Raw genomic sequence first — 12,145 nt, 5'->3', positions numbered from 1 at the left:
TGAACATTAATAATCAAAACAACCTTAGCAGTTAGCTGGCTTGTTAGCTAGCCAGCTAACACAAACGACAGTCACGCATTCTAGCACAAACAGAGGATACGAAGTAAAAACACGAGGTTGTTCGGTCCCACACAAGACGACACTCCACCAAAACGAATACAACCGTGTCGCTCTGTTCGTGGAGGAAAAAAAAGACAACGAGGGATGTTCAGCTTGAGCTTCCGTGCACAACGTCTAGCCAAGTGGGCTGTGTTGGAACTTCCTGGTACTGACGTCATCAGAGGCGTAACATCCGGTTTTCGTGTTTGAAAAAATGTAAAGGCATCACGTCATGTAAAATACACACATGTATCGTTAATATAATACATCCATGACATGTATACACGGTTATTAGAAACGTTCTATGTTGTTTATAAGGACTTTGGTTATTATCCCTATCATTTATTCATATTATTTGTCAGATTCACTATTCACTTGCTGAAATGTTCCACATCTTTCGAATTTGATCGATCTTTTAATTTTGAAAATTAGCCTATATCATCTTTTGGAAATACTGATCATAATTCTAATAAATAATTTGCGAATAAATGTTCGCAAATTTCACAAAATCATTTTTTGTAAGATAACTGCATTTTGCACATTAATATCAATTTTAGTTTTATTATAAATGTAGGCTGTCTCCTTTTATTATTATTTTTTATATATATAGGCTACCTATATATTATAGGCCGAAGGCTATTTGTAATATAAAATAATGATGTAGGCCTCTCTCATTCTACATGTTTTACTGTAATATGAGGGGGGAAATCCCTGTTGCTGCCTGATCAGAATGGGGGAAAAAACATAACCACCTGCTGACTGAATTGAAAAGGTCATTTTCTTTTCTTTTCGTTTCGTTTCGTTTTTTTATGTGAACTTATGTCAGATTGTTTACAAACATTATATGTTCACTTTTCAGTTTATCAAACACCTAGCTAAATAGATGTTGATTGAACTGTATTATCTTTTTTTTTTTTTAAGGATTACTTCTTATAATGTTGCTGAACTGCACTAGGGGTCCTTATCATTTTGTCCACTCCATTTATATCAGTGAGGGCAGACTAAACAACATACACAATTTACTACCACACATCACAAATACAGGGAAGGATAGAGCTTGTTAAGGGGATTATACTTGACCTCCTCTCATTGGTTGTCCTTGATTGACATTTCCTGCAGCTGTGAGGAGTCTCACTTGATTGCAGAAAAGCCAGGTGAAACACCAGCGTCTTACTCAACCTGTTCAGGGAAGGGTCAGCTTCAGTGAGAGAGACAGCAGCCAGAGCGACATGGGGCTGATGCAGGCTGGGATTCTGTTCCTGTTGTTTACTTCTGTCTGTTGCCAGCAGTTTAGGAGTAGAGCTAGGCCTGGCCTGCATGTGGACGATCCCGAAGCAGAGTGGGCGAGACTGGAGGCAGTGATGGCTGAAGAGCCCACCCCAGCCCCTGAAGCCAGTGCTAAATTCTGGAGGAGTTCATCAGGTGGTGGGTCTTCAACACCTGCATTGTCCTTTCCTGAGTATGTACGGATACTTTCGTCTAATTACCCAAAAGAAGCTTTCAAGCCAGAAAGAGGTGCCAGACCTCTCCCTTCCTGGGCCGAGCAATTGTTACTTGGACCTTCTTCTACAACTGACAAACCATCAGCAAAATCAGCAAACAGAGGAAAGCTGGTTGAAATCCTGTGTCATGTTGACAGAATGTATGTAAGAATCAGGAGGGTGGTTTTTAAGACTAGGGATGCTTATAAAAACTTGAAACTGGGGACCTGCCCTGTTAACCAGGGTACCAAAGACCATTATTACTTTCTGTACCTTCTGAAAACTGACTGTGGATTCAACAAACAGGTTAGTAAAAGTGCCCAGATATCTTTATTTTCAAAATGAATTTCTCTTGAACTGTAAGAAACTAAGACCATCTGAAATCTTTATTTACAGAGTAATGCAAATCATCTGTCCATCAGCAATGCACTCCACTACAAACCACCCTCTGTGATTTTACGGGAAATGCCATTTGATGTTTCTCTACAGTGTAAATATCCCAGGTAAGGCTTAATCCCGCGTGTAGTTTAGATTCACTAAATGTGTTTACTAAGTTTCCAAGTTTAAGGGTTTTATTTTCAGAGACATTTGTCTTAGAGTAATCAGGATTATTGTGCTTAAAAGAAATATGTATAAACTCCATGGCTGTTGCAGGTTCTTTATCTCCTATAAAGTTGGCTTCTATCCCAAACTACAAGGAGGAACAGTTTACAAAGCACTCCAACCAAAGAGCAATTATGTCCTTTCTGCTCAAGATGGTATGTTTTTCTTTTTTAAAATGTTTAATTTCCCTTGTCACCATGCAAATCTGTTTCCCAGTGCTTTGAGCACAAAGCCTCCTCCATGGTTTCTAGTCTGCAAAGGACACCCGTGGTTGGGAGGAATGGAAAAAGGAGCAAGACAAATTCTAATTCATATAGATTTTTATTTATAGTTTTTTTTAAATAGCTAGCGACCTCTAAAGCAGTTGAAGGTATATTACATGCACATTAAAATACACAACAGCTGTAGTCCATCACAAAGAGCTCTTGAAGGAATCGAATAGTTTCACCTTTTTTAAATGGCGAAATATGTGGCATGCCCTCTTGAGTTTGCATCTGAAGCTGCCCAGTAACTAATCTTTCTTTCTTTCTCAGGATCAGGAAATGAAATCACAGGTCAAAAAAGCTACACCTTGGGCCAGCCAATGTACTTTGAGGCTAAGCTACCAGGCAACACTGGACATTCTGGAAGTGAAAGGATATACATCAAAAAGTGCTTCATGACTGCCTACCAGGACCCCAACTCCAATCCTAAATATTCAGTCATTGACAACCAAGGGTCAGATTGAAATTGTTTCAGATTTGAAATTGACCCTTCACTTGGCTTTAAGTTAACATGCATATTCTCCAATTGCAGCTGTATGATTGATGGCAAGGCAAACTACCAGTCCAAGTTCCTCACTGGCTCCTCAAAGATGGTCCAGAAGTTCAGTGTGGGTGCCCTTGTTTTCAAGGATTTGATCACCCCGTCTTCCACCTCACAGGTACTGTCAGTCAAGTGAGCTGTGTACTGTATTTGTCACTGTGTCAGTCCGTTGCACTGAAATCCAATGTCCTTTCAGCAACTCTACATGCACTGTGAGATGTCAAAGGGGCCGCTCACGCCAACGCCCGCCTCAAAGGCTTGCAATTATGATCCAGTGACCAAGAAGTAAGTTGTTGTTGGCTGAGGGTAACACACAAGGTTGTAGGAAGCTTCCTTTTTGTGGTGTTTTTGCTAATGGCATTTGAACACCTACTGTAATAAAAACTGTAAATCGTTAGGTGGAAGGAGCTGTATGGTGGTGATGACTCTGTCTGCACCTGCTGTGAATCATCTTGCCCCGCTGCACAGCCAAAGGGTATGTGCTACTTTTTTTTTTTTTTTTTTTTCTCAATACACATAACTTTAAGACTTTACACATGATTTTAATCTTGGCACACAACTTGACTCACACATCAATCAACTCATGAAGCATTCTGCTATGTACAGGCAATACTATGTCCAATGTGCTGATCCATTATCTGATTTATACATTATCTTTATAAGACAATGGCTCAAAGCTACTCTCAATCTTTGCTTTTTAACTTCATTTCAGCAGCTTCCCGTAAAATCGCCTCCACTCACTCTTGGAAGGTCGATTTGAGTGGCAAGGATGACTACATGGATTTTGTCCCTCGGCTGAAGTCATTTGACGCTGACCAATTCAGTTTTGAGGACGTGGCCGAGGACAGAGGCTACCAAGATAATTGGCAATATGATTACTAAAACATGTGGAAATCAGAATTTTAAATAAACTTTTTTTTCTTGTACTGTTTCACAATGTCCTGAGTTATTCATTCATCAGTCGAGATTAAAAACCATAAATATTAACTTCATCTTAAAACTGCATTTTTCTCAAATGGCTGAGACTGGTCAACATGATCACATATCAGCATGTGTGCATTTTTTAGCACTTCCTGGAAATGCAGCAGAGCGTTTCTGTAGATGCAGTCATGTACCACAAGGGGATGGAAGAGGTTCACTGGTTTTGCTTGCACAAATGCAGCAGGGAGTTGAACTATAGCCTTAGTTAGAGGGTTCCCAATAAAAACATGGTGCAGGCACTTCTTCTCCAGGCTCCTCTGCATGAAGACAAGCAGGTCTCGCAGCCTATCGGCCACATGGTTGGGTTCCCACTGTGATGAGTCTTTGGTCAGCAGCAGATGCATTAGAGCAGTTTTGAAATGAAAATTCTTGAGTGCACTAGTTCCAGACAGTGTGGTCTGTCTCTTGTGAAGGAAAAGTGCAATTTCAAGAGTTTGAATGTGGCAGGAGTTTAAAGGCAGGCTTTTAGAGAGATGTTGTAAGAGCTGATCTTCATACACAGTCAAGGAGAGCGTCCAGAAAGTGTCCAAATTGTTCGGGGAGCAAGGTGTGATGTAGAAATGAGCAGCAGTGTTAAATCTAACTACAGGATTCATGCTGAAGCTTATCTTCTTCCCTGATCTGAATCGAACAACCAGGGCACCTGGAGCATCAATGTACCGAATGTTGAGCTCAAACTCGTACTTGTATGAAATCATCGCCCACGCTTGTTTGATAATGCTCTGAAACCACCTGGTAACCTGTGATTTTGACAGAAAAGGAGTATTCTTCGAGCAAAGAAGGCCGTCACAAACGTCACTAACTTCTGTCTTTAATTTCTCATTTTCACAATGCAGCAGGCAAACCATATCGTCATCTGCGTCAGAGGACTGGCAGGGGCAGCCATTTTGGGTTTTCTTATTTTCCATGACTTTTATTTGACCACAGATGGGCATATCAGGCACCAGGCCATTCGCCTGGTTATTCCTGAGTAGGCACTGAAAGCTGTAAGGCTCACGGGGGGCGAAGGGAACAATTATATCACATGCATCCAACATCTGACAGTCCTTAATCACCATACCTTCATTTTTATCACAGATGGTTCTCATGGTCTCCACCAGGTCATTTGCAAAGCCTTCCAAAAATTCATCCTCCCTCCATTTCTTATTAGATGAGACACATTTTGAATGAAAACTCTGCAGAGTGTCACTGTCGGGCAGCGGCACCTCACCAGTCCCTGGGAAAGAGGTACCAACTTCACTTTGTTTCATCTGGGAATTCTTTCTCAAGTATTTCCTAATGAAGCGGATCATGGAGATAATGGAGAAGGTATTCCATATGTACCAGAGGTAGTCCTCCCCCCAGTCGCCGATTCCCTTCTCTGAGGTTTCATTTTCTGACACTTTGATGTGACCCCCTGATTTAGATGATGCTTCCTCTTTGGAGTCTTCCTTCTCCTTGGGCTTGTCTTGTTGCCCCTGTGGTTCAGCCTGAATGTCTTCTCCCAACTTACTCATGTCAAACAGTGGGTTTCCGTTTTGCCCATATTCAGTTTGTGACGGTTCATCTCTGGACATCTGTGGCTGACTTGGATCAGAATTTGCTGATAATGTTTGATCAGCGTTGTCTTCCTTTGAATCTTGTTTGGTGACAGTCACATCTTCCAAGACTGACGTTTTATGTTTGCCAGTAACATGTTCTTCAGTCTGCTTTTGCTCCTTGGTCATTTTTCTCATGTCACTCTGAGGCCCCCTGTCATCAGTTTGTGTCATTTTCTCACTGACGGGTGCCATTTCCTGGTCTAGTTTCTCTTCTTCCCTTAGCAGCTTCTCTTCCTGCTTCAGTATTCCCATGGTAACAATATCATCCAATTGCTCCTCTACCCCAGGGTCATCCCTCGGACACGTTAGGAGACCCACAGTCACCAAAAACACTCGTAGCAGAGTATCTTGCATTGTCAATACTATGAATGAAGAAGCAAACAGAATACAGAGTTGTTACAAATCATTTCAGTCATTTTGAAAATGCATTAGTGACTCATTCAATATGTACAAATAAATGACTTGTTACTATTTTGTTTATATATTATGAGAAATGTTCTGCCAGTTACGTTTCACAATGATGCAAAGCTAAAAAGCAATGAGCTACTTCCTTGATTGCCTAAAAAGCATCCACTTTAATCTAAGATTGAGTTGTATATTCATTTAAATATTTCACTGCAAAATTTAGGCTAAAGGAGAACAATAGGAATACACACCAGAACAAACGATTGCTTACCTCAATAATGCAATGTTCCGGTAATGTGAAAATAGGTACTAATGAGGAAGCAAGTGAGAGTAACCCTGCACAGCTACAGGCTCAGTTATCTCTTCCTATTTTAGATGTAGGTTGTCTTTTGTGACTTATTTCCTGTGCACCCTGCCCATGTGCTCTGCTGTGACATTTTCCTGTGCAATACACTGAAGAAAAAAGACAGCACCGGTTTCCTGTAAGTTTCACTGCACGTTCCGAAAAGTTTCAAATGAGTCATTTACTTTGAGTCCCTCAATGAACCATGAACAGTTTGCATGACGCTGTGTTACACAGTGAGGAGAGACAAACATTAGGGCTGCATACTGTATCTGTCTGGGTCGAATAAAACCTAACTATGTGGTGAAAATGGTTTGTACCTATGAATACAAGAGTATTCATAGGTACAAACTTTTATTCTCTTGTGGTCTTCCAACTGGTTTGTCAAGCTTTGCCTCATTCAGTGGGAGCAGTTGAGTTCAAATGGCTGTGTGAAATAAACCAGAGATTGTAAAATAGATATTATATTTTGCATGTAAAAGCCTGCGTTGATTTGGTTCTGATTAAGTGGAAAAAGATTCACCCATCACCTCTTAGTCAACAACCAAATTTTCCAGCCAAAGTCACAGGTATTTGCATGTTTCGAGGGAGTATTTGCATGTCTGGATGGTTACAGCTGAAGAGCACTCCCGTCTCACAGTCCAAATTGAGTTAACGCCACAACTTAATATGTTTGTCTAAGTTATTAACAATATCAATAATCTGTGAAAGGGCTGACTGGAAATTATGTCAATGTTTTCCGAGCACTGTAGCAGGTTTACTTTAGAGAAAGTGTGGGCTGAATGTGAATCCTCTGTTACATCACACTAAACACAGGTGCCTGGGGAGGGGCAAGATGACAGATGATGTGGTCAGCTTTGAAAATCACTACAGACAGCTCCAGAAACACTCAGGCAGAGCTTCAAAACCTACTCAAGTGCAAGCTTGTTTTTTGGGTTTTTTTTTACTATGGGCATTAACATTACTTAAATTTTCCTTTCATTTTGTTCATCCACGCTCAGAAAAACAGGTAAGTGTGTTTGTGCTGTTACTTTCTGACCAATGGTGTAAATACATTGTTGTTTTGTCACTAGATACACTTAGAAAACCTCTGTCTGTGTGAAAGCTGGATACAACTTTAGAGTCATATAGTTCAATATGAGCAGGTGAGACTCTGGTACAACTCTCTAATAACATACATTCATAATAATAAATAATGTTAAATAATGGCATTTTTAGTGGTTAATATATTGTGTTAAAATGCTTTATTGAACACACACCATACTTCACATACCATTAATTTTCTGCTTTGTGAAAAGGGGTGCAGTGTATTTATTAACATTTACATCAACAGACTGATGAACATTGTAACCACAGGTTAATTTTGACAAATGATATCACTGTTGACCATGGTTCATTACTCACAGTTAATAATGTGACAACTGTGATAGATATGTCTCACAAGAAGAACTGTAAGACATCACAAATCCACTTAAGTATCAATAAAACCATTAGTCACAAGTATAATCACTTCAAAGTGAAGGTTAAGTGATTTATATACACAATAATGACACAACGATCAGTGTGCTTCATTTTCTTACAACTTGTTTATACTAACTAGTTGGAAACTATCTATTGCACTTCTTTCCACAGATTTGATTTCATCAGAGGCGAAGATCCACCACAACTCCCAAAATGGATAAGTTTCGTATGATGTTCCAGTTCCTTCAATCCAACCAGGAGTCCTTTATGAATGGGATCTGTGGTATCATGGCACTCGCTAGTGCACAGATGTACTCTGCATTTGAATTCAGTTGCCCCTGCATGCCAGAGTACAACTACACCTATGGGATTGGACTTCTTTTTATTCCACCTATATGGTTCTTCTTGTTAGGTTTTGTACTGAACAATAATGTGTCAGTGCTCGCTGAGGAGTGGAAAAGGCCCACAGGCAGGCGGAGTAAGGATCCTACAATTCTTCGCTACATGTTTTGTTCAATCACGCAGAGATCCCTGATAGCACCTGCTGTTTGGGTGTCTGTCACCCTCATGGATGGAAAGAGTTTTCTGTGTGCTTTCAGCGTCAACTTGGATATGGACAGGTTTGGGAATTACAGTCTTTTCAAGGGGCTGTCAGAGACGGAGAAGATGAAACTCCTGGCAAAGATCCCATGCAAGGACCTGTTTGAGAATCAGGAAATAAGAGTGGCAGCATCGCGATACATCAAGTGTATATCCCAGGTAACCAGATTTTTTTAATTATTATAAATTTTCAGTTGTTGCTTTAAACCAGGAGGTCATTAACCTTTTGCCTAAGGCAGAACAGGATGTTTCCCAGTCCGAACACCAGTCAACAACACACTGTGCTGTGAGTGCGAAGGATGTTTTTTAAATAAGGCTTGGCCAAAAAGTTAGGGACACATACAGAGAGCAGTTTTTGCAACTTTCAGTGCTGAAAATATGACTCAGCAAAATGTAATTGTCCTTGCTTTATTCCTCAAAAACTGTATTTAACTTAAATCCCCACTGCCAGATTCAAACCCACTTAACACTTTGAGTTCACTAAAGCTTTACGCTTCGCCTATCAGAGGGATAGATAAGCCTCTAAATTTATCATTCATGGAACTGGGACCTATTTCAATCTGTTCAAAAACACCCACACTCTTATTTGGGTCTTTGATCAGCCAAAGGGTAATTATACCAGCTTAAAAGTAACATGTCTATGAAAAAAGGTCTATTGATATACAGATACTGTTAATGAGCTGTGGAAGCAGAGACCTGTGCTTTTCCATCACGGGTTCAACATGTTCTTTTATCTACAACTGCTAAATCTAATTCAGAATTAACCAGGTTCACTAAGACCTATTTCTCGATTGTCTATATTCTGACCACAGGAAGTTATCTTGAAGACTCAAAATAGCAGTATACTACTAATATGTCTACATTCACAGGCTTGTGGGTGGATGTTTTTGCTCATGATGACCTTCACGGCCTTCCTGATCCGGGCTATTCGACCATGCTTTACCCAGGCTGCTTTCCTCAAGACCAAGTACTGGTCTCATTACATTGACATCGAGCGGAAGATGTTCGATGAGACCTGCAAGGAGCACGCCAAGAGCTTCGCCAAGGTCTGCATCCAACAGTACTTTGAGAATATCAGCGGGGAGATGCGCAGCTTCCACCGCCATCGCTCCTGCAACGACAACAGTGAAGAAGATGAAGACAATAAGAAAAGCGATGAAGAAAAGCTCCTGGGCATCAGGGCCCAGGATGATATGAACAAGGTTTTGTGGAACTGGCACACCTGTAAGCCCGCACTGGCTCTGAGAAAGGACCAAATGGATGGTGAAAACAATGGTGGACTGAATGGAGAAGCCAATGGAGTACTAAACGGGTTTGTAAAGGGACACACCCATGAAGTGGAAAAAAAGGAATGGGCAGTGTATTACAGTAAGGTCTGAGGAGTTCAAAGAGACAAAGAAACGCCTCAACTGGATTATGTAGCCTTCAGACAATTACATCATTTCAGAGTTTGAGGAATAATAATAACTACTTTTAGAATTTGTTAAAATGTAGTTAGATGTGTAACACTATGATATATAGACATGCACTTAAAGGGATAGTTCACCCAAAATTCAAATTTCACTCATTATCTACTCACCCTCATGTCAACTAAGAGCTGTGAGAATTTTCAGAGTCCTCCATCCCTTCTCTGAGTTACAGGGGGGTCCACACAGCAGTATTTGTCCATATAATGGTTGTGAATGGATACCAACTTTCTTTGTCCAAAAAGACATCAAAAAACATCCAAATACCTCCATACTGCTCGTCTGTAATGTCCCTCTTGTATTGAAGCCCCAACATGAGAAATTGTTCCAAAAAAAATTAAATATATAATATCTATATTTCAAGCTTGTTTATAGCAGAAGCTCCCAGTGTCTCGGTTCACTGCTCTTCCTGTGTCAGTGCAAATCACGCGAGATTTGCACTGACCGGCGGAACAATTTCTCATGTTGGGGCTTCAATACCAGAGGGACATTACAGACGAGCAGTATGGAGGTATTTGGATGTTTTTTGGTGTGTCTTTTTGGACGAAGAAAGTTGGTATCCATTGACAACCATTATATGGACAAATACTGCTGTGCGGACCCCCCCATAACTCAGAGAAGGCACGGAGGACTCTGAAAATTCTCGCAGCTCTTAGTCAACAAGAGGGTGAGTAGATAATGAGTGAAATTTGAATTTTGGGTGAACTATCCCTTTAACATCTGATGCATATAGTTTAACTGATGAAGCATGACAAACTTTCACCATATTCCTGGTTCATGTACAGTTTATTTTTCTCAGAGGATGTCTACAACTGGGTGTAGCTCAAAACTTGTTTGTACTGTTTTATCTCTGAGGCATGATTTACCAATGAGAAGAGTACACTCTGTGCCGCTATACTCTCTGTGGGGCCAAGCTTGGCAAGAAACCTTGAATTCTGAAATTGTTAGGCTGCACAAGTAGAGCAGCTCTATCCGGACCATAGTAAAGCATTACTGTATTACAGCACACTGGAGAATGTGCATTGATAACAACACTATCAAATGTTTGTGTATTTGCTCACAAGTAAATATTGCATGGGCACAAAACTGAAAGTTGTTGACGTGAATCATAATGAGCTGCATGCACTTCATACTCCCTGCTGCTTCATGCTTACAAGAAAAAACTATGACGCTTTTGAAAGAAAATACTTTTTTTTCCTGTTGTAAATTAAAGTGGAATGCAAAAAGAATGAAAATACATTCTTCATTGTTTCCACAAATGTGATTCAGAGACAGATGTTTGATCTGTACTGACCTATGAAGCAAAGGGTTTACCAGAAGCCTTGAAAAAAATATAAGCTTAGCCAATAAAAAATGGAACTGAAAACAAACATTATCTGTGATCTCAGATACCCTACAGTGCTACTGTATTTCCAGTCAGACAAACCTATGATTTATGCAAAAAAAACAAAAGGTTGCGTAAGCTGAAACAATTTACATGTCACTAAGAAAGCAAGGTCAACATTTGCATCTCCCTCTCTTCTCTCAGTCAGGTTTGTGCCTGCTTTAGTCTGCCACTTCCTGATCAATTTTTTATTTTTTTCTATTCACGGAAATGTTGACTCCTCCAAAAAAAAAGCCTTTTGAATATCACTGCATACATAACATTTTCATTTTCACTGCACGTCTTCAGGAAACTGTTGATACAGTGGTGTTTACACAGCCACACTTCACAAGAGGGCGCGCTTTCACCCAAACCGGCAGCCTTCACATGCCAACAACGACACGACCCTGTAGCAACAGCACAGCACTCATCATCTTTGGAAAAAAACAACAACCTGTAAACACCCAACAATGCATGCAGTGTATTAAGCGCTGTATTTATGCTCGTGCATCTGTGCAGTCCATCCAGCTGTTCCTCAGCACTCAACGGTAACAGCATTACTAGAGCAGGAGGGTAGGAGGGAGGGTTAGGGTGAATGAAAATGGCTCGGATCCCATTGAAGCCCTGTCCCTCCCTCCCCCCTGGGGATTAGTGGAGCAGCACTCCCCTTGACCGTCTCACAGCTCGCCCAGTAGCCCAGCAGCTGTTCGCTCTCTCAGCGAATTGGCAGCCAGGGTCGCTGGTGTGGGGGTGGACGACGTGCAAATGAAAATGTCTTTGTCCAGGCTGTGATTTTTCTGTTTTTCCCTCTTGATATCTCCTCCTAATATGCAAAGATGCCTCCTCTTGTTCTCATCCCTGCTCTTTCTATTTGTTCTTACACTTCAAAGGAAGTGGCATGGTGTTTATATATAGATCAAACAAAGAAAACATGAAAAAAAATAAAGTGCTGTAGCTCA

The 12,145-nt window shown here is 40.6% G+C and overlaps 3 protein-coding genes across 4 annotated transcripts; 2 read left to right on the top strand and 1 right to left on the bottom strand.

Moving 5' to 3' along the window:
* The first annotated feature begins 1,268 nt into the window (after positions 1-1,268).
* Positions 1,269-3,918, top strand: zp3c (zona pellucida glycoprotein 3c). 2 transcript variants are annotated; one of them, XM_085789861.1, is made up of 8 exons: positions 1,269-1,886; positions 1,977-2,083; positions 2,235-2,338; positions 2,717-2,900; positions 2,979-3,105; positions 3,184-3,272; positions 3,386-3,462; positions 3,703-3,918. In XM_085789861.1, the coding sequence occupies exons 1-8, from the start codon at positions 1,329-1,331 to the stop codon at positions 3,867-3,869; spliced, it is 1,413 nt and encodes a 470-aa protein (XP_085645987.1). In that variant the 5' UTR covers positions 1,269-1,328; the 3' UTR covers positions 3,870-3,918. The 2 variants fall into 2 exon arrangements, with proteins under 2 accessions (XP_085645987.1, XP_085645895.1); XM_085789769.1 differs by having other exon boundaries at positions 3,700-3,918.
* Positions 3,545-6,316, bottom strand: LOC146991210 (inositol 1,4,5-trisphosphate receptor-interacting protein). The gene is made up of 2 exons (XM_085789646.1): positions 6,225-6,316; positions 3,545-5,910 (listed from the first exon to the last, which is right to left on the bottom strand). The coding sequence occupies exon 2, from the start codon at positions 5,900-5,902 to the stop codon at positions 3,977-3,979; it is 1,926 nt and encodes a 641-aa protein (XP_085645772.1). The 5' UTR covers positions 5,903-5,910; positions 6,225-6,316; the 3' UTR covers positions 3,545-3,976.
* A 1,614-nt stretch (positions 6,317-7,930) lies between these two features.
* Positions 7,931-9,807, top strand: calhm1b (calcium homeostasis modulator 1b). The gene is made up of 2 exons (XM_085789884.1): positions 7,931-8,516; positions 9,227-9,807. The coding sequence occupies exons 1-2, from the start codon at positions 7,971-7,973 to the stop codon at positions 9,734-9,736; spliced, it is 1,056 nt and encodes a 351-aa protein (XP_085646010.1). The 5' UTR covers positions 7,931-7,970; the 3' UTR covers positions 9,737-9,807.
* Positions 9,808-12,145: the final 2,338 nt, after the last annotated feature.

This window comes from Trachurus japonicus, chromosome 1, assembly GCF_045865225.1.
Source record: "Trachurus japonicus isolate A0001 chromosome 1, Traja_1.0".
Taxonomy (NCBI): Eukaryota; Metazoa; Chordata; class Actinopteri; order Carangiformes; family Carangidae; genus Trachurus; species Trachurus japonicus.
The sequence above is the reverse complement of the archived record's forward strand: the minus strand, read 5'-3'. Positions and strand labels throughout refer to the sequence as shown.

Coding starts and splice junctions, on each gene's coding strand:
- zp3c (XM_085789769.1), top strand. CDS start 1,329: ATGGGGCTGATGCAGGCTGGGATTCTGTTCCTGTTGTTTACTTCTGTC. Junction 2,901..2,978: donor TCAGTCATTGACAACCAAGG/GTCAGATTGAAA, acceptor CTCCAATTGCAG/CTGTATGATTGATGGCAAGG. Junction 3,273..3,385: donor TATGATCCAGTGACCAAGAA/GTAAGTTGTTGT, acceptor GTAAATCGTTAG/GTGGAAGGAGCTGTATGGTG.
- LOC146991210 (XM_085789646.1), bottom strand. CDS start 5,902: ATGCAAGATACTCTGCTACGAGTGTTTTTGGTGACTGTGGGTCTCCTA.
- calhm1b (XM_085789884.1), top strand. CDS start 7,971: ATGGATAAGTTTCGTATGATGTTCCAGTTCCTTCAATCCAACCAGGAG. Junction 8,517..9,226: donor ACATCAAGTGTATATCCCAG/GTAACCAGATTT, acceptor CTACATTCACAG/GCTTGTGGGTGGATGTTTTT.